Source organism: Akebia trifoliata, chromosome 9, assembly GCF_017979445.1.
Source record: "Akebia trifoliata isolate Shusen 1 chromosome 9, ASM1797944v1, whole genome shotgun sequence".
Classification (NCBI taxonomy): domain Eukaryota; kingdom Viridiplantae; phylum Streptophyta; class Magnoliopsida; order Ranunculales; family Lardizabalaceae; genus Akebia; species Akebia trifoliata.
The window spans coordinates 5,852,925-5,876,240 of record NC_141383.1 but is presented as its reverse complement, the minus strand read 5'-3'; the positions used below and the strand labels follow the sequence as shown (position 1 = coordinate 5,876,240).

General features: G+C 35.9%; 1 protein-coding gene across 3 annotated transcripts in view; it reads right to left on the bottom strand.

Moving 5' to 3' along the window:
• Positions 1-342: 342 nt before the first annotated feature.
• Positions 343-23,316, bottom strand: part of LOC147394198 (putative fructokinase-6, chloroplastic) — a 34,644-nt gene continuing 11,670 nt past the window's right edge. Inside the window, exons 1-8 of one of the 3 annotated variants that reach the window (XM_086454328.1) lie at positions 20,583-20,622; positions 19,132-19,343; positions 13,600-13,812; positions 12,765-12,962; positions 12,528-12,665; positions 4,338-4,454; positions 628-762; positions 343-504 (exon numbers count right to left, since the gene is read on the bottom strand). In XM_086454328.1, the coding sequence (XP_086310454.1) occupies positions 628-762; positions 4,338-4,454; positions 12,528-12,665; positions 12,765-12,962; positions 13,600-13,812; positions 19,132-19,343; positions 20,583-20,607 (1,038 nt within the window). In that variant the 5' untranslated portion in view covers positions 20,608-20,622 and the 3' untranslated portion in view covers positions 343-504. Of the gene's footprint in view, positions 541-627; positions 763-4,337; positions 4,455-12,527; positions 12,666-12,764; positions 12,963-13,599; positions 13,813-19,131; positions 19,344-20,582; positions 20,623-23,316 lie in introns of those variants that run through there. The other 2 variants (XM_086454327.1, XM_086454326.1) reach the window with 2 other exon arrangements.

The window sequence follows — 23,316 nt, the reverse complement described above, 5'->3', positions numbered from 1 at the left end:
TTATTTCATTTTCTCCGATTCGATCCTACGGATGTGATTCAACAGGTACAAAATATGAAGTTGGAAGTAGGACAACATTCACCCTACGAATGTGATTCACCCTTATATGTTTTCAGCTTGGATCAAGGATTTTTATTAGATCATGATATTGCCCCAATCCAACTAGGGTCCAATTCAATTCTTACATAATCAGTTCCAATAGGACCTACCAGATCCTTATTGGAACTGATTCACAGCCCAATCCAATCCTTGTCTGATTGGTCCCAGATCAACCCGATCCGACCCAACCCCAATTTATTGACGGCCCTAGTTGGGACTCTCCAAATGCATCACATGAGTGAATGAGGGAAAAAAAGGTATCTTGATATATTACATCATTAAGAGTAGTTCTACAGTTGTGTTAAAAATCACCAAAGAAGATGTTTATTATTCTACATTCCGTGCTCTCTCAGAGTATATATAGCTTCACAGTAGAGGTGTTTGGGTTCAAGTACATTACAATCCCTGATAATAGATAAAAATGGTTGTCTCAGAACAAACCTGTAACTCAGCATCACCATTTCTAAGAATTACATAGAACAGTAAGAGGAATGCAAAAAAATTAATTAAAATGGTAGGACGAAATACCTATGCAACGATCTTAAGCAAGGCGTTCTTTACAGCGTCCATCGTTGGCAAAGCTGGAATTGCACCTCTCTCCATCACAGTTAATGCACCACAAGCATTAGCAAACTTGAGAGCTTCTCTTAGTCGCCCCTCATCCTATATATATATGTAAAATAAGTTTAGTTAATCAGTTATTCAATACAGATGTGTTGTTTGATAACTCGGGAATCCATGGATTTGCTCATTATAGCAGGAAAAAAGAAAATTTGAGGTGGCCAAGATCCGTTGTCTATGTGCAAATTAAACACGAAACGATTTTCTTTGAGAGTTTTGCACACCGATTTTCCCAGAAATCAAACACACCTCGAACCACAGTAAAAGAACTTAATTGTGAATTACGAATTGAAATTAATTATAACAAGCATTAATAGCTTATTTGATATATTTATTTCCTACAGATCCGTTCTTGGAAACAATTCAAAAAGTGTATACACAATAGCAACCAAAGTTATTTTGTTAATCATAACAGCAAACATAGAGCACAGTCTGTCTACAATGAGAATAGAAAAGGATTCATAACAAAAATATCGTCAGTGGGAAAATGATTCGTGGTAAGAGACAGGTTTCAAACATTTTTCGCATCATCGTCATTCATTAGAAAATGAATCCTATTTTGCTACAAAGTTTAGACCCATATGAGGATTTGACAACATTTAACTCAACCTTAAAAACCCAAAAGAGTCAAATGTAGAGATGTAAAGTTGGGTAGCTACCAAACTCCCTAGACTAGAGTATGGAATCTGGAAAATTGAGAAAATTAACATAATACTGGCATTTTAAGGACTGCATTGTATTTTTATTTTATTTTATTTTATTTTATTTTATTTCAGAGGGGAGGGGTGGGGTTTGTGGTTCAAATAATGAAAAATCATTAGAAGGGTATGTGGGTAATCATTAGAAAATTTTAAATTTAAGGGTATTATAACTATTTTAAGTTACATAAATTATATTTTTAATTAAAAATATCAAGAAATGGATATCCTTCTAAAGATCTCAATACGAGCTTTTTAATGGTTCTATTTTTACTCCAAATCGATCGAGGAACTAAAAACAAGTTAATTTGAAAACAAAATTACATTTGAAAGGAGGGAGAAAGTAAAACCTAGGGCATTCGATCATAAATATGTCACCCATTTTTATCACACCAAATATAGCCACGTGATAAGCCTAGCTCTTGACTAGCTCGAAGGAGGACTCATGTAATTGGCTATAGCTAAGGAAGTTACAAATAGCTGTTCTTAAGAGCTCTCCTCCGGACGGCCCCCTGTTATGGCCCCACGCGATGGCGCAATCCTACTACATTCGTCAAACTCTTTGCTCTGCCGGATGGTCGAGTGAGCCTTCGCTTCGTCTGGTTCCTTCTCTTTACTTGCTTTCGAAGTGACGGGATTCAGCATTACTATATGGTTATTGGATGATCTTTTTGATTCAAAAGAGAGAATTTAAACCACTTTAAGGATTTGATGAAATAGAACTAGGGAACTCTCTTAAGCCAGTTCAAGGAAGTGCCTTTTAGTCTTCCTGTTCGTCACTTTTCACCACTGATCTCATGTATGTTTAGCTCATCATTTGGTGAACCTAACACGATGGGTATTTTCTGGATGTTGGATTTAGCGTCTCTAATCACAGTTGTGAAACCGTAACGTTTTATCCGTGTGCTTCGGTTCATTATGAAAAATGCCTAAATTTGAAGCCTATCACCAATAGACCCACCATAGTGTGCACCAAAAGACTGCTCCTAGTGATTAAATTTGGTATAATGGCACACAGGATAGGAATTTTGAGCAACACCTCAAGTTTCCTCGAGTTATTAGGACACAGAAGGTGATGACAAGAAGTGTGTTGTAAAATTCTATTGAGATGTTACACAATCTAACAAAATGACAAAAATGCCCCTACTATGTAAAGATATTGAATATTAAAAAATGTAGCATAAGTTGATATTCTAAGGATGTTTAGTTATAAAAAGAGGGAAAAACACTATGTCATATGGTGTCTGGTTTTCATTGTAGGAAGTAAGGAACACAAGTTCTAAAAGAAAGGAAACTGCATTGCTCTTCAGAAAGCAAGACAGAGACTAGCAAAACATGGAAACGCTGAGGTGGCACATTAGGGAAAAAGAATTGAGAAATAAAGATGCCACATGTAAGAGAGAATTACTGGGTTTTTTTATCAGCATCAACTTTATATAAATACCTGCATTAAGAAACTATAGACTTTAAACGGTTCCTTCTTATTGCTTTTGGTAATGTGGGAAGCAAAATTTATGATAATTTCAAGGAGGGAATAATGTAAGGAAGATCTGTTTTCTACACTGGGGTTAGGCCAAGAAGCATACAGATTTTGAGTCATACCTATGTAATGCAGATTCATGATTAATGCCGATGAAATGTAAACAGAATTTTGAAATTAATTGGGTGTCTACTGCAATTAGTAAGATTCCTCATACTGCAGAGAGCAGAATACTTGGTTGATGTCTCCACCACAAAAACATTAACTTGAGACAGAATTTTTATTGCAATTAAAAACCTCAATACAATTTGGATTTTTCCTATTTGAGACAAAAGGTACATTGTTTGCAGGGAGAAGATTCCTAGAATCAATAAAATGTTAGAATCAAGAAGACATTGTCCGTTTAACTGTAATAGGAAACTAGCATGCCAAGGCATGACTGAGATTGCAGGAGATATACTAGGCTGACAGCATTAGGTTGATAGTGAACTAAATGGAGATTATACTAACTCTGAATTCTTAATAGCTCTGTTGGGTGCTTGTAGGATCTAAGCCTGGTGTAGAGAATTTTAGGTGGTAAGAGCAGAAAGATTAAACATGAGAATAGAAAAGTGTCTTGGTACTGTCATATCAGATGACCCCTGGTACGTAAGTGTGAGGATCATAAAGATGATTGTTATGTATGGTATTAAATCTTGTCCGAGACCGAATGACTTGCCCGAGTCATCTCAGGGGATAGACAAGGCATCTCACATGTACAAAATCTCACTAAACACAAAGATGACTAGGAAAATATTTCGAAAATCTTACCAAGTCAGTAAAACTCTCCGAGTCAACTGGGATTTTGTATATTTTAAATAAAATAATTAAATTTTTTTAATTTTACATATTTATTATCTAAATAAAATATGATTTATGATTAAAGAACTTCTAATCTACCTTATTTTATAATAAAAAAATTATAATTATTTTTATATAAATATATATATGAATTAATAATTGTACAACGAGTTAAATGGTTTATCTCGCCCAAGACGAGTTGACTTGTCCAAGACAACTCGGTCTTGTCTATGAACGAGACGAGATGTCAAAACGAGTTTTGAAACCATGCTGTTATGGCAAAATCGTAACATCAAGTGTTCCCCTGAAATAATAAAATTCAGAGGAAACGAGGACAGATTTTATAGGTGTTGTAGGACGATCTCCCAATAACAGTTGAAATTACAATTTGTGGGGGATACACAAATATGGGTAAAATGAATTATTTTTTCATTACAACTTGTGTCAGGAGTTATTATGGTTTTGGATAATCCCTTGTATACTAGTTTGAGAATCACAATGCTAAGAATTATATGTCATACACAATAAGAAGAGATATTGTAGGCAAGTACGGACTATTTTCACCATAAGTGTGTAAAAAAGTATAGGAAATGCAAAACCTGAAGCAAGGAGAGATCAGCAGCTAACTGTGATAAAATTCCAGCAACGAAAGCATCTCCAGCCCCAGTAGTATCTACAGCATCCACCTTTAAACCACCCACCCTTCCATTGAAGGCCTGCATAATTAAAATTTCATTTTTGATTTTAGGGAATGGAACCAACTAGCTTCTTCTTTAGCCATATGGCTTGTGATACTAAACACTCATGTTACACAAAGAACCAACTCCCTGATCATGGGAAGAGAAATCTCATCTATAATAAATTAGGTCTCTATTATAAGAAGATTACAGTTGATTTTTTGACTCTTTGGGAGTTGTCAAACCCCATTATCCTTTTGGGTTATGCCAGATTGGCAGCCGGTGTTGCCTCCAAGAAGCTTGATCCTTCGTTTCATTCAGGTCGGCCCCAAATCTTGATCGTTCCCAAGTCCAACCCCGGTTGCCATCCATTGTCTCCACAACATCACTTGACCTTGCTAACCCGGGTCCAACAGGTTGATCACTACATTCACGGCACCTTTTGGTCTTGTTGGTGGTCCAATAGGTCTCCATCGTGGTCTTCATGAAAGACTCTTGAAATTGCTGACGCAATCCTAATTGGTCCATGTTGTCAATTGCACCATGAGTACAAGCTGAAGAAGTTGAACTCACTTCCTCAACACAGTGGGGACTAAATACAGATGGCACATAAGTAGGACCAATTGTTGGCCTGGGTGAATGTATTGATGCCAAGCGTTACATGGTGCATTGGTAGGGTGCACTTTTTGATGTTGTCAGATTAGTTATGAATTTAAGTGGTAAACTTAACACACATGACAAAGAAATCAAAACTCTATACCAATTATTTGGGTTCGCAACATGAATCCTACTTTGCCATTAACCTCTATATATACTCCTAACTTCTTTGCACATGTCCAAAACCATCTCAATAGAGTTCCTTTATTTTATTCCCTATTGAAACTATTCTTAATCGCAAGTACCCTAGTTTCCGATTGTCTTCCTAGACTTTACCATGCATCCTTCTCAGCATCCTCGCCTCCACTACGCTTATTCTCTAAACATGTTGCTTCTCAACAGCTCAACATTCAGTTCTATAATAGAAGGAAGAACAAGAGAGAGAGAGAGAATGATATCTGTAACTCCACAGTTACAATATTATATTTATGAGTAATAGGTTGCAAAAATAAGAAAGACAATAATTTATTTTTTTTTTTTTGCTAAGTGATTGAGAAAGACAATAATACTTCCAACATACATCATATACCTTTATCCCATAAAAGTAAATAATTATAATGTCCCTAACTCTCCTACTGTTCCCTAAAGCATGGCAGGTCAAATTTCCACTGTCTTCTGAGATTTTTTTCCTTTAATTTAGTCGTACACAGCAACCCTGCAGTTTATCCATCCAGCACTAACTCAATGGGTTAAATTGCAGCACCAATTTCTCACTTAATGGATAATTGGACCTAAATAGCAGGAGTGGGCAATACTAATAAAACTCTAATATTTAAATTCTAGGGCTACAAACAACATAAACAATTCTTCTAATTGTGGTTTTATAAAAAAACAATATTATAGGGTTACAAAAGAGAAAAAAAAAAAACTAATATATGACCTAAACATAGCAATTCTTGAGAGCTCTTCTCATGACATCAAATTGTGAAGTTTTTGCACATTAAATCTATTAAGCGATATAATGTATGATATGTTCACACACACACAGATGGAGAAACTAAACTTTGTTCGTAAGTTACCAATGGATTGTTTTTTTTTTAATTAAACTAATAGGTGGCAAATGCAAACAAACATCTATTAAAAAATTATGATTAAAAATTTTTATAATTATTTTCAAAAAACTATTCCAAAACTTTCAAATAAATAATCTGACTTTATATCATATTTTAACATTTAGTTTATTATAAGGTTCTTTATGTAACTGAAAAATATTAGTAAGTGATTTTTGTAATTTTAGAAAACTAACAATTGATAGGGCTCGTGGGATTATAGGGGGCTTTTAATAACTTAAAATACTAAAGGTACTTTGAAGATAATATGGTAAAAAATATATATTATAATCTTACAAAACAAATAGGAATCGTGGGATTGTAATCAAGGGCGGATTTATAGTAGGGGTTGTGAGGAGACTTTTCCCCACAAGAATTTTTGAAGTCTGCAGTTTAGTGAGCTATTGCGACAGATTTTAGTGGTAGATAAAAAAACTTGCCACTATTGCTCCCCATAAAAAAAACAATTCCACTCTTAGTTGCCCCACATCTATTTTTTATTATCACTCTTAGTTGTCCCCCCAAAAATTTCTACTCTTGGTTGCCCCCACATGGGCAAAAAATCTTGGCTCCGCCTTTGATTGTAATTCTCACTTTGACAAAAATGACCTTGACAATAATAAGGTTAAATGCAAATTTTGGGGCAATTTTGGTTTTCCAAATTTTGTTAAACCACTTTACTCTGTCTTATCTCATTATAATAGTAAAGATAAGAGTCCTATTGAAACGTCATTTTATTTTTTATTTTTTTTATTAAATAAGAGTCCTATTGAACTATGATATTATTTTTTAAACTAAATAAATCATTGACAGACTAAATATAAATATGAACCAACGTTGAAGAGTCCAATTGAAACATGGTGGTAGTTTTTATTTTTTAAAATAAATTATTGATGGATAAAAATAAACAAGGAGTGAAAAAAGTTACTATCTTTTTTAGAGCTGCTATTGGCACCCCAAATTTTACTTATTACACCCCAATTTCTTAAATTATTTATCAAACCTCAATTAAAGATTAAAACACACTTTTCAAACATTACAAAGGTTTGGTCCAAATTATTATCTCAACATTAAAAAAAAAATTATGACATTCAAACAATTTCGAAAGTGCAAAAATAAAAATCTAGCAAAAAATATACGAGAGCGCTTCTATTGGCATCCCAACTTTTACTTATTCTCAACCATTCACTTATTTTGTTTATTTTTAATTTGGGGAGTTATAAGTAAAAGTTGGGGTGCCAATAGCAGCTTTTTTTTGTATCTTTTATTATGAAGGCAAAGGCATAAAGGATCACAGTGCTCACAGAATCCAGGATCCACCAATCACATGAGCCCCCAATTTACAAAATTACCTTTATTAGTAATGATAGAATTTTGTTATATTCTGACAGCCCCTAGGGTTGTTACTACTATGTGAGACAGCCCCTATGGGCCTTTTTATGTAATGGGGTGGGCTCCTCATACTATTTTATTATTGGTTTTTAATATATATGACGAGAGACCAAACCCTATAATCTGTATAGTGTTCGGCTCTCTCTCTCTCTCCATAATCTTCTTCTTCTCTTCTATTTTTCCTCTTGTTCTTGCTCTAGACTATTTTGGTTCTCTACTTGGTATCAAAGCAAAATAAAATTTCTTCTTCTCTATTTTTTTGGGGGCTTTTAAAACCTTTTTTCTACAATTGAACTTTTTTTTTCCATAGTTTTGTTGTGAAAAGAACTTCGATTCATTGTAATGATGCAAGATAAACCCTAGATGTGTATCTAAGGCATGGTTGTGTGCTTATGGTTGGTTGTGAATGAGTTTTGGGGCCACATAGTGTTGTTTTTCAGACCTTTTAGAAGGTTTAATTGCGGTGGGTGGTGTCTAAGTCAATTTCTTTTGGTCAAAATTGAAGTTTTTTTTTACGTTTTCTACCCTTGTGGCCCTTCTCTTAGGTGTCTTTTACGACGGTTGTTGCCTCTCTCAATATGTATTTTCTCCTCTTCGTGGTTATTCTAATGGATGAACGTAGCTCTTCAAGTGATGATTCGGCCAAGTAAATTACTTCGGTACGGTTGAACAGAAATAATTATCAGTCTTGGTCCCATGCTATAAAGGTGTTCTTACGAACCAAGAAGAAAGCGAAATATCTTGTTGAAGCTCCTCCTTCTGAGGATTCAAAAAACTATGAAGATTGATGGAGTGAAAATTCATTGGTTATGACCTGACTTTGGTTAAGCATGGAACCATCTGTAGCTTGCAATGTCCAACTCTTTGATATTGTAACGAAGATCTGAAGCCCTCTTGCAGAGATGTACTCTCAAGAGAGTAATGTGACTAGGGTATTTAAGTTGTTTGAACGCATGTTCACTACCAAACAAGGTGATAAACCCCTAAATGAACACTATAACAATCTAGAAGGTATGTGGGAGGACCGATTACTCTAAGAACTCCTAAACACTGTTCACTACCAAACAAGGTGCTAAACCCCTAAATGAACATTACAACAATCTAGAAGGTATGTGGGAGGAACGATTACTCTATGAATCCCTGAACACTGATTTGGAAGTTCAACGACGTCAATGGGAACTCAGAGTACAGTGTCTTCAACGATCAGATTTTGGGTGGTGAACGACTTTCTACTATAGTAAATGCATATTCTTGGCTTCAAAAGGCCTCACTTACGCACCCAACTCCTTCTATTAAGGAGTCATCTACCTTAACCACTAGTGATGGTACTCATGGGACTCCTCGTCATGGACTTGTCAATACTCGCGGTGGTGGTTGTACTGGTAATCGTGGTGGAACCTGTGGGGTTCGTGGTTTTGGTATTGTCTTTGGTTGTGGTACCAATAGGTCTAATTGGAAATGAAACTATTGTGGTAAGACAGGGCATACCTAGGATTATTGTTGGGACAATTAGGGACGTCCTGATTATACCCATAATGCATTTGATGATACGTTTTCGACATCTATTACTCAACCATCTGCTTCGAGACCCGTACTTAATGATTCTGAGTCTCAGGATAATCTTACTGCTCAACTTAGTTAGACCCTTCAGAAGTTGTCAGGTCTATCTTCTCCTTCATCTGTCTCACAACAACTATGGTCAATAAAGGTAATTTTGCTTATGTAGTTGCTCGATCTCCTTCATCTTCCTAGGTTCTTGACTCTGGTGCTAGTGCACACATGTATGGTCCTTCCTCCATCTTTTCTAATTTTCATTCATCTAGATCTCATATTGTTTTAGCCGATGGTTCTTCTCCCCCTGTCCTTAGCACTTGTGATTTTCATCCAACCAATTCCACGACACTCACTTCCGGCTTATTTTTTCTTGAATTTCCTTTTAATTTTCTATTTGTAAGTTAGCTAACAAAATCATTAAGTTGTTTTGTAATCTTTTCTTCTACCTCTTGTGCTTTTTAGAAACTCAAGACGAAGAAGACGATTGGTTCGGGGCTTGAACAAAATGGGCTATATTTTTTGGATTATGAGGAGCCAATTCCTGCTTTGAGTGTTGTCATCTCTCATCTACAGTGGTATTATCACTTAGGTCACCCATCATTGCAAAAGCTGCGTCAAGTAGTTCCAACAATGAGTTGAATTTCAATATTAGACTATGAGGTTTATCAGTTAGGCAAGCATCACCGTAGTAATTTTCCTCTATGTCTAGAGATTCGTCAATTAAGTCATTTTAATGTAGTCCATTCAGACATTTGGGGTCCTGTATGAATAAAGAGTACTTTTGATTTTTCTGATTTTGTCATTTTGGTGGATAATTACTCTAGAATGACTTGGATTTTTTTTTAATAAAAGACCGTTCTGAACTCCCCAAAATTTTCTCAACTTTTTATAATGAGATATTTGTTTAGTTTGAACATCATGTTAATAAATTTCGTTCTGACAATACTCTTGAATATACCCAAAACTATGACTGATTTTTGCAAAGACCATGGTATCATCCATCAGACTAAATGTCCACAAACTTCCCATCAGAATGGCATTGATGAATATAAACTTCGTCATCTTCTAGATGTCACTCGCACCTTATTGTTTAACATATCAATTCCTAAACTTCATTGGGTCGATAGTGTTCTTACTATTTGTTACCTCATTAATCGAGTTCCTACACCTGTTTAGGTAGTCAAACATCCTTCTCTTTGTTATATCCTAAAGCCAAGCCCTTTCCTCTTGTTTCGCGTGTCTTTGGGTGTGTATATTTCGTCCACATTCTTGGAACTAGTCATGATAAGTTGTCTCCTCGAGTTATCAAGTGTCTTATTGGGTTATTCTCAAACTCAAAAGAGTCATCGCTGTTATGATCCTATAAGGCGTAGATATTATACTAGTGTTTATGTCACATTTTTTTAGTATACATCTTTTTTCTCCACTTTGGATCGTTAGTTCAATTCTGATAGGTTCATTCTCATCAAGAGGATTTAGTTTTGCCCATTGTTCCTCTTCCAGTTTCTTCTCATCCTCGTTTGCTAGTTTATCAATGCTCTAAAAATTGCCCAATTGTATATTAAAGTCCAGCCGCAATCGAATTATCACTAGACTCTCCTAAGGATCCTTCACCTTTTGCCTCTTCTAAGGACCTTCCACATCCTCCTACCGTACCCTCATCCTCCACGCCACTTATTGTGTTACGAAAAGGTATTTGTTTTTGCATTCATCATCTTATTGCTAATTTTGTATATTTTCATTGCCTTTACTCTAATTTTAGCTCTTTTGCATTTTTGTTGTCCACTATTTTTGTTCCTAGTACTTATCCTCGAGCACTGACTTCTTCTAGATAGAAACTTACTATGAGATGCATGCCCTTTATCAGAATCAAACATGTGATCTCACCACTCTTCCTTCCAGGAAGACTACTATTGGTTGTCATTGGGTATACACAATAAAGTATCTACCTGATGGCTAAAGAATACACTCAGACTTATGATCTAGATTATTGTGAGACATTTTCACATGTTGTTGGTCTCAACTCTCTTAGAATTTTGCTATATGTTGCAGTAAATTTTAACTGGCCAGCTTACCAACTAGACATAAAAAAAAAATGTATTTCTTCATGGAGATTTACAGGAGGAAGAATATATGTATTAACCCCTAGGTTATGTAGTTGAAGGGAAAGAATATTTTGTCTGTAGGCTGAAGAAGGCGTTGTATGGACTGAAACAATCTCCACCTGTTTGATTCGACAAATTTAGCTCTGTGGCGCAGCATTCCACCTCTGATCATTCTATATTTACTCGATATTCCATCTCAAGTACTATCATTCTTATTGTGTATATGGATGACATTATTGTCACTGGTAGTGACTTTGTTGGTTTTGTTCAGTTGAAGGCTCAGTTGAGTACTTAGTACCATATAAAAGACTTAGGCCTACTTCGTTATTTCCTTGGGATTGAGATTGCATGTTCCAAGGATGGACTCACTCTATGCCAACGCAAGTATGTGTTGGACTTATAATATGAGATAGGCACTCTGGAATCTTGTCTAGTTGATACTCCCATGGATCCTTCTGTCAAGGTTGATGGTGAATAGGGGAAAGTTTTTTAGAATAATGGAAGGTATAGGTAGTTGGTTGGCAAGCTCAAATATCTCACAGTTACTCGTCTTGACATTTCTTATGTTGTGGAAGTGGTCAATCAATTTATGCATGCTCCTTGACAGTCTCATTGGGAAGTTATATGTCGTATTCTACGCTATCTGAAGGATGTTCCTTGTAAGGGTCTCTTGTACCATCCTTCCTTGACTATTTCTAGATACTTTGATGCTAACTGGGCCGGGAATCGTTTTGATCAACGATCCACCTCTATTTATTGCACATTTGTTAGTGGAAATCTTGTTAATTAGCATGATAAGAAACAAAACGTTGAGCTTGCTCTAGTGCTAAAGCTGAATATCATATAATGGCCCACACTACTTCTGAGATGTTATGTGTTCGTTTTCTTCTTCGCAACATGGGTGTTGATGCTCCATTACCTATACAAATGTATTGTGACAACCAGGCTGCAATCTTTATTGTCAGCAACCTTGTCTTTCGTGAGCGTACCAAGCATATCGAAGTTGATTGCCACTTTATTCGGAATTTACTCATGCATAAACAGATTGTCACATACCCTATGTGCAATCAAATGATCAGTTGGCTGATTTTAAAAATCAGTCATATAAAAGCACTTTTTTGAAAAAAAATTGTGGGGCCATGGCGCTTCCAATCTGCACGCAGTTCCGCCCCTATGTAAAGCCGTAGAAGATATCATAGTATAAAAATATATTTTTGAAAATCCCCCCCCCCCCCCCCCCAAAGTCTACATATAGTTCTGCCCTACCAACAACCTAACAAACAGAACAAAGGAGCATTTCATAGATAAATTTAACATTTGATAAATAGTTGAAAGACCGAATCTTGGCACCTTACCTTAGAGTAATACCGACAACCATCTGCGCCTTCAGTCACAAGCATCAATTTGAGATTTGGATGGAAAAGTTTACGAACAACAGCATCATCATATGGATCTTCTCCTTTTGTCAAAAAGCAAATCTCTTCTGCACTTATCTGGACAGTAATTTTAATCAAAATAATAAGAATTCACATTTTTCGTTCCATATTATGGACCCTCTCCGCATTTTTAACAAGGGGAAGGCAGATGGCTACCTTAATAATATCGGCAGTCTCCCATATGCTTAGGATTCCTTCTCTAGCACTCTCTTCAGATGGCCACAGTGGAAGTCTCAAATTAGGGTCATAGGACAAAAGCACGCCAGCTTCCTTTGCAGCCTTTGTTGCAGCGATGTGGGCTGACTTGCATGGTTCGGTAATCAGACTTATCGAACCATAATGGAATATTTTTGCCTATCAACAAATAAAGCATACTGAATAATTAAAGCAATAAAATAATCTTCAATGCATTATTTTCTATGAGATCTGCTATTGGCACCCCAACTTTTATTTATTCAGGTTTAGACCCATAGCTCAGTTGGTTTGACACATTGCAAAGCAACTTTGAGGTCGTGGATTCAAGTCCAGCTTACCCATCTAAAAAATAAAAATAAAACTTTTACTTATTTCACCCCAATTAAAAATAAAGAAAATGAGTGGAGCTCTATCATTTTTTTTTTCTGCCACATTGCTATTTTTTGGGTTTAGAATTTTATATGAGCCTAATCATAATTGTAAACAATTACTGAAAGAAATTGTTTGAACGATATAATGTTGAGATTACAATTTGAGCCAAAACTTTGTAATGTTTGAAGAGTGCGTTTTAATCTTTAATTGGAGTGTGATAAATAATTTAAGAAATTGAGGGGTGTAATAAGTAAAAGTTGGGGTGCCAATAGAAGCTCTTTTGTTTTTTATTAGTCAAAATAATTCTTTAAACACATCAAAATCTAAATTAAAAGAAATAAACCAAATCCTTAAAAAGCAAAACATGATAAGGTATAAGAAGGCATCCACACTTCCTTAATTCCATACAAAACTCCTCAAATACCTTCTTAATGAGATCAAGTTCGAGTTCAGATTCTTGAAGAAGCATATCAGCACTAGGGTTACGATAAAACATGAACTCACGCTCCCCATCAGCCCTCAATGTAACAAATGCTAAAGCAGTTCGGGCACCAGGATCGAAACGCATTCCCTCATTGTTCACATTATTCTGGTTTAAAATATCAGCAAGCATATACCCAAACTCATCTTCACCAACCTGTTCATGTTTTCACACAAAATTCAAGATACAAAGAGAGGATACATGAGAAATAGATGCTCAGGTGTCATTCTCAAAGTTTTATGGAACAACAATGACATTCATGAAATTCCTTGAGTTGATAACAAGATTACAATCACTAAATGGGTTGCAGGAGCAGCAACAATTTCTTGTCACCATCTGACACATGGCCAGCTTATAGTCCCAGGTTGAAAGGTAGTCTTATTTTCTACGATTTGCAGTCTATACCAGAATAATATTTACTAGAAAACTTTTTGATAAGTACAAATTTATAAAAACCAATTATAATTATATACAGTATGTGTTGGAAGAAAGTAAAAGAAAGAGAATCGTCTAGCCTCAATGAGGGCTTGGAAGTGTATATATAATAATAATAAGAGTGAATAGATATAAATGCCCTTACAAAGGAAAAACTAAACATAAAGACATGAAACTAATCATAACATATTCCAATACTCCCCCTCAAGTTGGAGCAAATACTAAGCCCAGCTTGACAAGATGAGAGAGTTAGTAACAGAAGGGCCAACAGATTTCATAAGCATGTCAGCAAGTTGATCTGAAGAAGATACGAATACTGTCTAAAGTGCACTAGATCGAGCTTTCTCCTTGAGTAAGTGAACATCAACCTCTATATGTTTGGTTCTCTTGTGAAGGACAGAGTCAAAAACAAGCATAATAACAGACTTATTGTTGAAAAACAGTGTGGAGGAACCAAAAACAAGAAATCCCAGTTCCGCCAGCAAAAATCGAAGTCAAATAAACTCACATGTGCCAAGGTCCATAGTTCGATACTTAGCTTCAGCAGAAGTGTGTGAAACCACACTCTGTTTCTTACCTTTCCAAGAGATCAGGTTACCACAATCACATAGAAACCAGAAGCAGATCTCCTATCAGTAATAGAACCAACATAATCAGTGTCAAAGAAGCAAGACAAATGAGGTTGAGTAGTGGATGAATAAAAGAGCCAAGCTAGACGTGACCTCAAGTAGCAAAGACTACAATAAACAAGATCAAGATGAGAAGTGCACGGAGCATACATAAACTGACTACACTAACCGCAAAAGTCAAATCTAGTCTAGAGTCAATCAGATAAATCAGACGGCCAATAAGTCTCTAATAAGAAGGATCAAATACCAAGACTGAAAGTTTCGACCATCCAAAAGGGCACTAATAATACGTTGGGCTGAGTAGTAGTGACCAAAAGAAGTATTCGATTCCTTGTTTTCTTGATTCGATTTCATAACTTCCAAAACCAAACGAATTAAAAAGGAGTAGAACAAGACAAAAGTACAGGAAGACTACACGAGATCTCTAGATAACTAAAGAAGATAGAAAAAAACCAAGGCAAAGAACTAAACTCACAGTAGCCTCACATAAATAGAAATTCTCCACAAAGTGGAAGAACAAAAAAAATATCGGAAGATTTGGTTTGAAGGGAGGTCGCATGCAAACCTAAGTCCAATGTGTGATCTTAAAAAGAGGGGAGCGGACAGCACTATTTCATAGCAGCCACTTTCAAAACAGCATCACAAAAACTCACTCAACACTATCGCAAGGTTACACATCCCTGTAACACAGCACAGAACTATCACACAGCCCTATCGCAAGGCCCTCAGCACTGGTGCACAGCCCATAAAACTTTCGCACAACCCTGAACATGAAGCCAGAAGCCCTATTCGCAGCAACCTCCTGGCAACATGGTAAACAGCCTACAATGCAAGCTTATCGCAAAAACAACCAACCAGTTTTATCGCAGCATGCGATTAGAACACTTCAGGCCAAAAAAGGAATAAAAGGGAAAAGAAACCCCCGAAGGGAAAGACCTTAAACGAACCTGCTGCTAGGTATGTTTGGTTCCAAGATCAAACAAGATTGTAGGAGAAGAGAGTAGGGTGATGGTGCTTCAAGTGGCCAAAACCAAAGAGAAAGAAAACCCCAAGGGGAGTTGTCGATGAGGTTCTAGAGCTCTAATACCAAGAAGAGTAATGGAAAGAGAGTCGTCCAGCCTCAATGAGGACTTGGAAGTGCATATATAATAATAATAAGAGTGATAGACATAAATGCCCTTAAAAAGGAAAAAACTAAACATAAAGACACGAAACCGATCATAACATACTCCGATACTGGTCATGAGTTGATATAAGTGAACTAATGGACACATAATTACGATCCATTTGAATTCTTATGCCGATCATCAACATCGAAGGCTTATCCCAAATAATTGGGGTTAGCTAAATGAATCTCATTCCTCCATTCAATAGTCCAAAGTCCCGTCAGGAGTGTCTGTACCCTCTTTCACCATCTCAATCCATATTCTTTGGGCCTTCCTTTCACTCTTTTAGAACCTTTGATGTACTTATGTTGCAAAGATGCAAAGATTTTAGAAACTTAGGTTGTGTGCACTATAACTGAAAATTATGAAATCCTTGATCATAGTTAGGGATTGAATGAACTTGGAAGTGACATCTAATTTAATTGTAACGTGTGTGGAGGACACATTAAGGATTGATTTTTCAGAATGGTAAATTTCTTCAAGAGTCTCTTAGGTATTAACTATTGGAAAACCATCCTTTTGTACCTCAACCCTCAGGTCTTAGGTTCAATACTAGCTTATCTCCCAAAAAGGAGGAAAAATATGCAAATTTCGACTTAGAATGTCTGACCCTTATCAAGGTTCAAAAGATGTCTATACTAGGGTACCTGGCACTCATTTAATTGACCTAACATATTTAACAGGTGGTATTAGCAGATGTATATTTCACTCCAAGATAATTTTTTTCCTATTGTACATCTTCATATACATTTAGGGAATTTTACTCCTTTTACCACTATATACTAAATATTGACGACTATTATTAACTCATGAGGAAATTTACAGGATCCTCATCCACAGTTTAGGCTTAAAGAATAACACATTGAGCTCCAAAAACGCAACACATTTTTTGGTAAGTGCTTGGGTAAGAATAGGAACTCCTCAACAACCTCAGATTAAGTACCAAGGGATCATCAACGAAATGTCCAATAGCTGCAGAACAAGATTGTATCAATTCTAAGTCAAGCTCCCAACTAAGTTAGAAGGGATGAATACCCGTCTCTAGGTAATGAGAAACAAGAAAGTATTGGCTTCAAGAGAAGACCTCAACATTGACATAAGAGCAAACCACGAAGATGGTAGATTGGGGATATTGCGTCTACACATAACTCACGAAATAGTAATCACTATTTGGAGATCCAAGAAAGAGAGGAAGATGTGTAAAAAAAACAATAGAGATGGGGAGCTTCCCCAAAAAAAAGGGGGGTAAGCCTATACAAGCAAGGTTATATTCTTTATTTGGTTTTTTTTCTGTGATTCTGACTAAAAACAATATTATTGTGAATCTAACTCATGAGAGTCTCTTTGAGAGGTAACACAACAGTACTCTAGAGTAGTGGATCTCGGGAAAGTTGACATTGTTGTTAATCTCAAGGTATGGGGGAGACGGAAATTACTAACACAACAACATTTTGTAGGGTAGAACAAGACTCATTAAGTAGATGTTGAATGATATTCTGAGACAATACAAAACTTTATGTGTGAGGGGGAGTGTTGAGTATATATTTTCCTAGACTCTTGGGTGTGTCATACCCCAATTAAGCCCCGTGACCCTCTTATATTAATAGTTCCCCCCCCCCCCCCCCCGCCCCCCTCTCCAATATAACACTCTTTTGGGGTCGTTGGTTGGTTAACAATCGTGACGGTGGCAGTGGTAGCGTTGGTGTTGGTGTTGGGGTGGTGGTTGGGAAGAAGAAGAAGAGTAAAGAGATTAGGGTTTAAAATTTGGGGATGGAATTTAGGGGTGAATTTCATTTTCCCATGGGGTATGGGTAGGAAAATGAAATCCAGACTTTGCTGGATTTTGGGATGAGGGTAGAATTTCATTTTCCACGAAAAAATCAATCAAACACATGGAAAATAGCATTTTCCATGCACAATGCTACACACCTTTATTATAATAGATATGTTTGTCATAAGATATCTTTACCAAAGGTACAAATACTATATCAAAGTATCCATCCTATGACAACTCTCAACTTACAGCTCTAATTTTGTGCCTTTTCGAAGGTATTGCATGCGATAAGAACCCAACTTATGTCAAACTTAGTTTAAATAAAGAAGGGATACAATAAATTTTCCTAACCACCAGCAAAACTAAGAATATAGGTGACAGACCCTCAAGTCCCAACTAGATTTTAGGTTAATTCTAATACTTCAGACATCACAGTTATAAAATGGCAAGTAAAGAGTTTTACATATAACTTAAGTTCAAGGTCTACATATTCCAAATTTTCATTTCTATTGAAATCCAGTATAGAAGCTAAAGATATACTAAATCAAGGTATCCATCCAATGAAAACTCCCAAGTTACCCTCCAACTTTGTGCCTTTCCAAGGTATTACATATGATACATGACAAACAAGAACCCAACTTAATGTCAACTTAGTTTAAATAAGAGAAGGGATTATCAATGACCAAAATTTTCCTAACCAGCAGCAAAACCAAAAAAATAGGTGACAGCCTCTCAAGTTCCAACTAAATGTTAGGTTAATCTGAAAGTTCAGAGTATAAAATGGCAAGTAAAGGGCTTCAAATATAACTTAAGTTCAAGGTCTACATATTGCCTGTTTTCTTTTCTGTTGAAATCTGTTATAGAAGCTAAACATCAAGGTACATAACTCATTAACATTGCTTATATATCCATGTGTTCATATTAGTAATTTTATCAAGTTTAAAAGAAGGTGGGTTAGTAGCTAGAGTTGAAGACTCTCCACTGGGCCAATGATTTCTTATGAAAAACCCATAGCAGCTGGGACCTGCGAAGGAAAGCTGTAACTACCCTAATACTGGGATTTTAACCGGCACTGAATCCACAGCTGCTAATTATGAAACTCAATCTACTGATTGAGGGTCCCGCCGTCACTTAAGTAGAATTTCTTCCTAGTAGGGGACTGGAACAAAACGAGAAATGTGACTAGCGAGGTCAAGCTATAGAAGAAAGCTTAGAGCTAAAAACATTTTAAGTATGGCATAGGAGCTATGGAGTAGAAGAATGCAAAGCTAAACTTGGTACCTAGTCTCATGCAATCAAGGTTAGAGATGAATGGATTGAAAAACTTATAAAGATTTTCAATCCATGAGGAACAATGATAGTTAGCTCTTAAAGAACAACATGAAAATAAAGCAAACGATTCCTGCTATCTTGCATTTATAACAAATTAGTTAAAAATAAACATAATAAATCAACAAAGTTTAAACGGCACCTTTCCAATAAAGGCTGATGATCCACCAAGCCGAGCTATGCCAACTGCAACATTAGCAGGTGCACCTCCTGGAGCCTTTTTAAATGCAGGTGCTTCAGCTAATGAAAGCCCACTAATAGTTGGTACAAAATCAATTAGCATTTCTCCAAAGCAAACTACAAGTGAGGACTCATTTGCGTCTGAGGAACCATTGTCACCTTGAAATGCTTTTCCTGGAACAAAAAATTGAAAAACAAAAGATATTAATTCATTATAAAAGAACCTGAACGCATAGAATAAGAATGCTAGTGTCCTGCACTTGAATGCATAGAATCAATATCTCTATAAAATTTGAATGATGTAGCTCGAGTATAAAGCATACGGAAGCATTCCACTATTACCAAATTCAGAATAATTTCCATTTTATTTTAATGATTATAAAATCCTGTTAGCATCCACATGATAAAATGGCATACTCCTGTCTGAGACTGTTAGCAATAAGAGTACAATTTTTAGTGTAATTTATTTTTATTTTTGTATTAAAAAATAGTATCCATAGGGACTTTACTTATTGCTCTTAGAAGTGCAAGTAAAGGAGTTCAATCTTTGCTATCCAAAAGCCTATAAATTTCCTCTTTTGTTTCTTTTTTCCTTTCAAATTTTATTTTTTTCAATTCGTAATTGAAATTTGTTTTGAAATAAAACAAAAAGACAGATTACAAAGAGATGAAGAAAAGAAAGAAACAATAAGATTGAAACTGCATTGGAATGGCATCTCCACACAAATGTACCAACTGCCCTTACAATCCCTCTTTTTTCTAACTCATCCGCTTTGCCATTAGCCATCAGTAGGGAAAACACAAGAATGGGATTTGTATGTAAAAGGTATATCTTTGTAACTTTCTTCTATAATGTAGGTTAGTCTCCATGTCTCTTCTTCCTAGAAGTCCATCCAATCATTTTTTATTTTGTTTTGGTAACAATCTATCATATCTCTTGACCATCCATTATAATAATCTCTTTATGTGGTATAAATCTTGAGACAAAGGAGTGGGGTCCACCGTTGTGTTCTATTATATAGATGGCATCCCATTACACCTTGTTTGGATTGAGAGACGTGGACAGAAGAGAAGAGAAACTCAATTTCTCTCCACCATGTTTGGATTGACAAGAGAGAAATAAAATATCTTAAAAGAGATCTAGGGGCATAGTTGGAATTATAAAATATTTTAAAAGATTTTCTCTCCATTTCTCTCATCTTCTCTCCACTTTTGGAGAGAAAGGAAACTTACCTTTTTTTCTCTTCTCTTCTCTCCAATTCATTTCTCTTCTCTGCTCACTTAACAATCCAAACAAGAGAAATGAAGAGAAACTCATTTATTTTTTCTTCTCTCCTCTCAATTTCTCTCAATCCAAACACAAAAAGTCATCAAAAACAACATTGCTCAGTAAACATTTTTGACCACTAGTACCTGAGTGTTTTGATATTGAAGACATGGTTTGATCACCTTTTTTTCCACCAATAGCCTTGCAAATGCTCTAGCAAACTGCAAATAGAAAAATCTCCACAATAATTGTCTTCTAGGAAATAAAGCCTTCATACCAACTACTAAATGCAAATCTCACAAAGCTCGTCATAGTCCAATGTGTACCAAACTGTGAGAAGAAAGTGCCCAAAATCTCCTTTGCAAGGTTTGAAGCATGAGATGGTTCACATAAAAAGTCACATATCCATCTATGGAAAATCAAGTTATGCAATGTTAAGGTTTTATCCAAAGAAGCTGGGCCTTATAAGAGACTAAAAAAGCCCACTCAAACAAGCCAAGAAAGTTAGTGGATGTGTCCAAAATGGAGTAAAAGGAATTCATTGAGAATAGACCATTCCAACTCTAAACCCACTATTTCACATCCCATCTACGTGAGAGAAAGAAAGAGACAGACTCAATCTCCAAATTCTTCACATCCTGAATCCAAAGTGCCAAGTTCCCAAAGCATGAAATCTTGTACCGAATGTTTATTTTTGGGGGAGAAAGAGAATGAAAGAAAGAATTCTTTTTTTAGAAGGGTTTAAGCAAAAGCATCGATTTTCCCAAAAGTGGGTCTTATCACAATAAATTCCCTATTGGATATTTCCAAGAGCCTATTTGAATACCTATCCACCCAATGCAAACGTATTAGAGCACAAAAAACAACACTCTCCCATCAGAAATGCCTATTTCCATACTTGGAAAGAATTATGCACCATACCACAGATGGTTATTATCTAAAATGACAAAGCCAATTCCCATGGAGAGCCATGCACATTATTTTGCTGATTAACAAAGTAGTATTTTGTGTCACTTTCTCACAATGCCAGAAGAAATCTTTGATTAACCTATCTAATCTTTTTTAAAATGCACATCAGAGTCGTGAACAAGGACATATCGTAACCTATGAGGCTAAGAAACATGTTTTAATCAAAACAAATGTACCCATTTAAATATAAAAATATTGGGTTTTCCCCTAGTTGCAAGGACACTTCTAAAAGAATGAAGTACATGCGTTGGATTCAACACTTTGCAGACTCTTGTGCAAAAGAGTTGGGGAGAACCCCAAACCACATTGACTTTCTCTGATCTCGGCCTCTAGAAGCTCAATAGTGAGAAATTGAGGAAAATAAGATCATTCATAGTGCACCTAGCAGAGGATGTTTTTATGTATGGTAGCTATGTGAATTTCGGCTAGGGAAATCCCACACTACTTCTAAAAGTTTGGAGTCGCGAACATTCATGAGTTTTAGGGTGTGAATGATCACTCAAAATAGATTTCCTTTAGAAAATCTCTGTCCAAGAAAAGTGGTTCCTATGCTCAAACCTTAAAAATTTGGGTAAGGGGATTCAATTGAAGAGTGGGGAAGGTGTTAGGCACGCCACTTTCCCCATTATCAAGATGGTGACCTTGAGAACTTGGTCAGTTTGGAAAACTTGAGATGGTGTGTGGAGCCAAAATATGAGAAAATGAAGGTTTTAGATTAGAAGCCTTCCCAATTTTGGACATAAGCATTAGGATGACCCAATTAACGCAGGAAACCCTTGAGCAAGTCCAATTCATGTTAAATATTAAGTAAAAAACGGCACAAAATAGGATTTGGATGCAAATGCAAAAATTCATGTGCTAAAACCTGTATGGAATGAAATTTCAGCAATCTGCAATTTAGACTATTGGGTAGAAATCCCTACCAAACCCCAAGCTAACCAACTTCGATTTGAGGAAATTTTTTAGAAGCACTAAATAGACTTCATAATGATTCTACAGAAAAAAGAACTGAGCAATTTGAAACTCTGGTTTGGGAGATATAGCCTTCAGAAATTGTTGTCCCTGACTTTATATTGGCACGGACACATGCCACTTCTTTGCGTTATAACTCCTAAATGGCTTAAAATATTGTTGAGCCTTTTGGTGAGCATAAAGTTGACATAAAAAAGGTCTTCTTATAATTGGAATCACCCCAAAAATCTTTCTTTTTTGGGAGAACCATATGTCATAAACGAGCCCAAATTTTCAGCTCCACCACTATTTTACAAAAATTCTCCCATTCATTTGGGAAATGCTTTAAAGAGTGAAAATTTATGGAATGATGCATGAATTGTTTCCTTCAAGAGGACTCTGATTTAACATAAGAAAGAGGAAGGTGATCCTATGAGAGAATATCCCTCTAATTTTGCTTTATTGAGAATTATATTATATGACTGCAAGTTTACCTTGAAAGAGATTTTGATTTAGGTATAAACAAAGGGTATCACTCTAAAGAGAGGCCTCCAATACGTTTATCATGCCCTCTTATGCATGATTTTAATGAAAATAGATTCTAGATCTAGGATTCTCCTCCAATAATCCATTTTCGGGTCCTTATTCAAAGGCATCGTACCCTCTTTTGCACACACATGCTTCTAAGACTAATAAAAGGAAAATGAAAGGGTTAAAAGAAGAAGAGCCTAAGAACAGACTTCTAAGCAGAACTGCATGCTACCTTGGTTCTTTCAATCTTCAGCTCATCTTGTGTTGATCTTAGAGAAGAAAAAATTATCTCTTAATTTTTAATGATAAAATGTACAGCCTGTATATAATGGAAGAAAGAAAAGTTCCTTTCACTATATTCGATAACAATATACTAATTACCACCAAATCAGCCAACTACAAATATAGGAAACCACAAAATAGGAAACA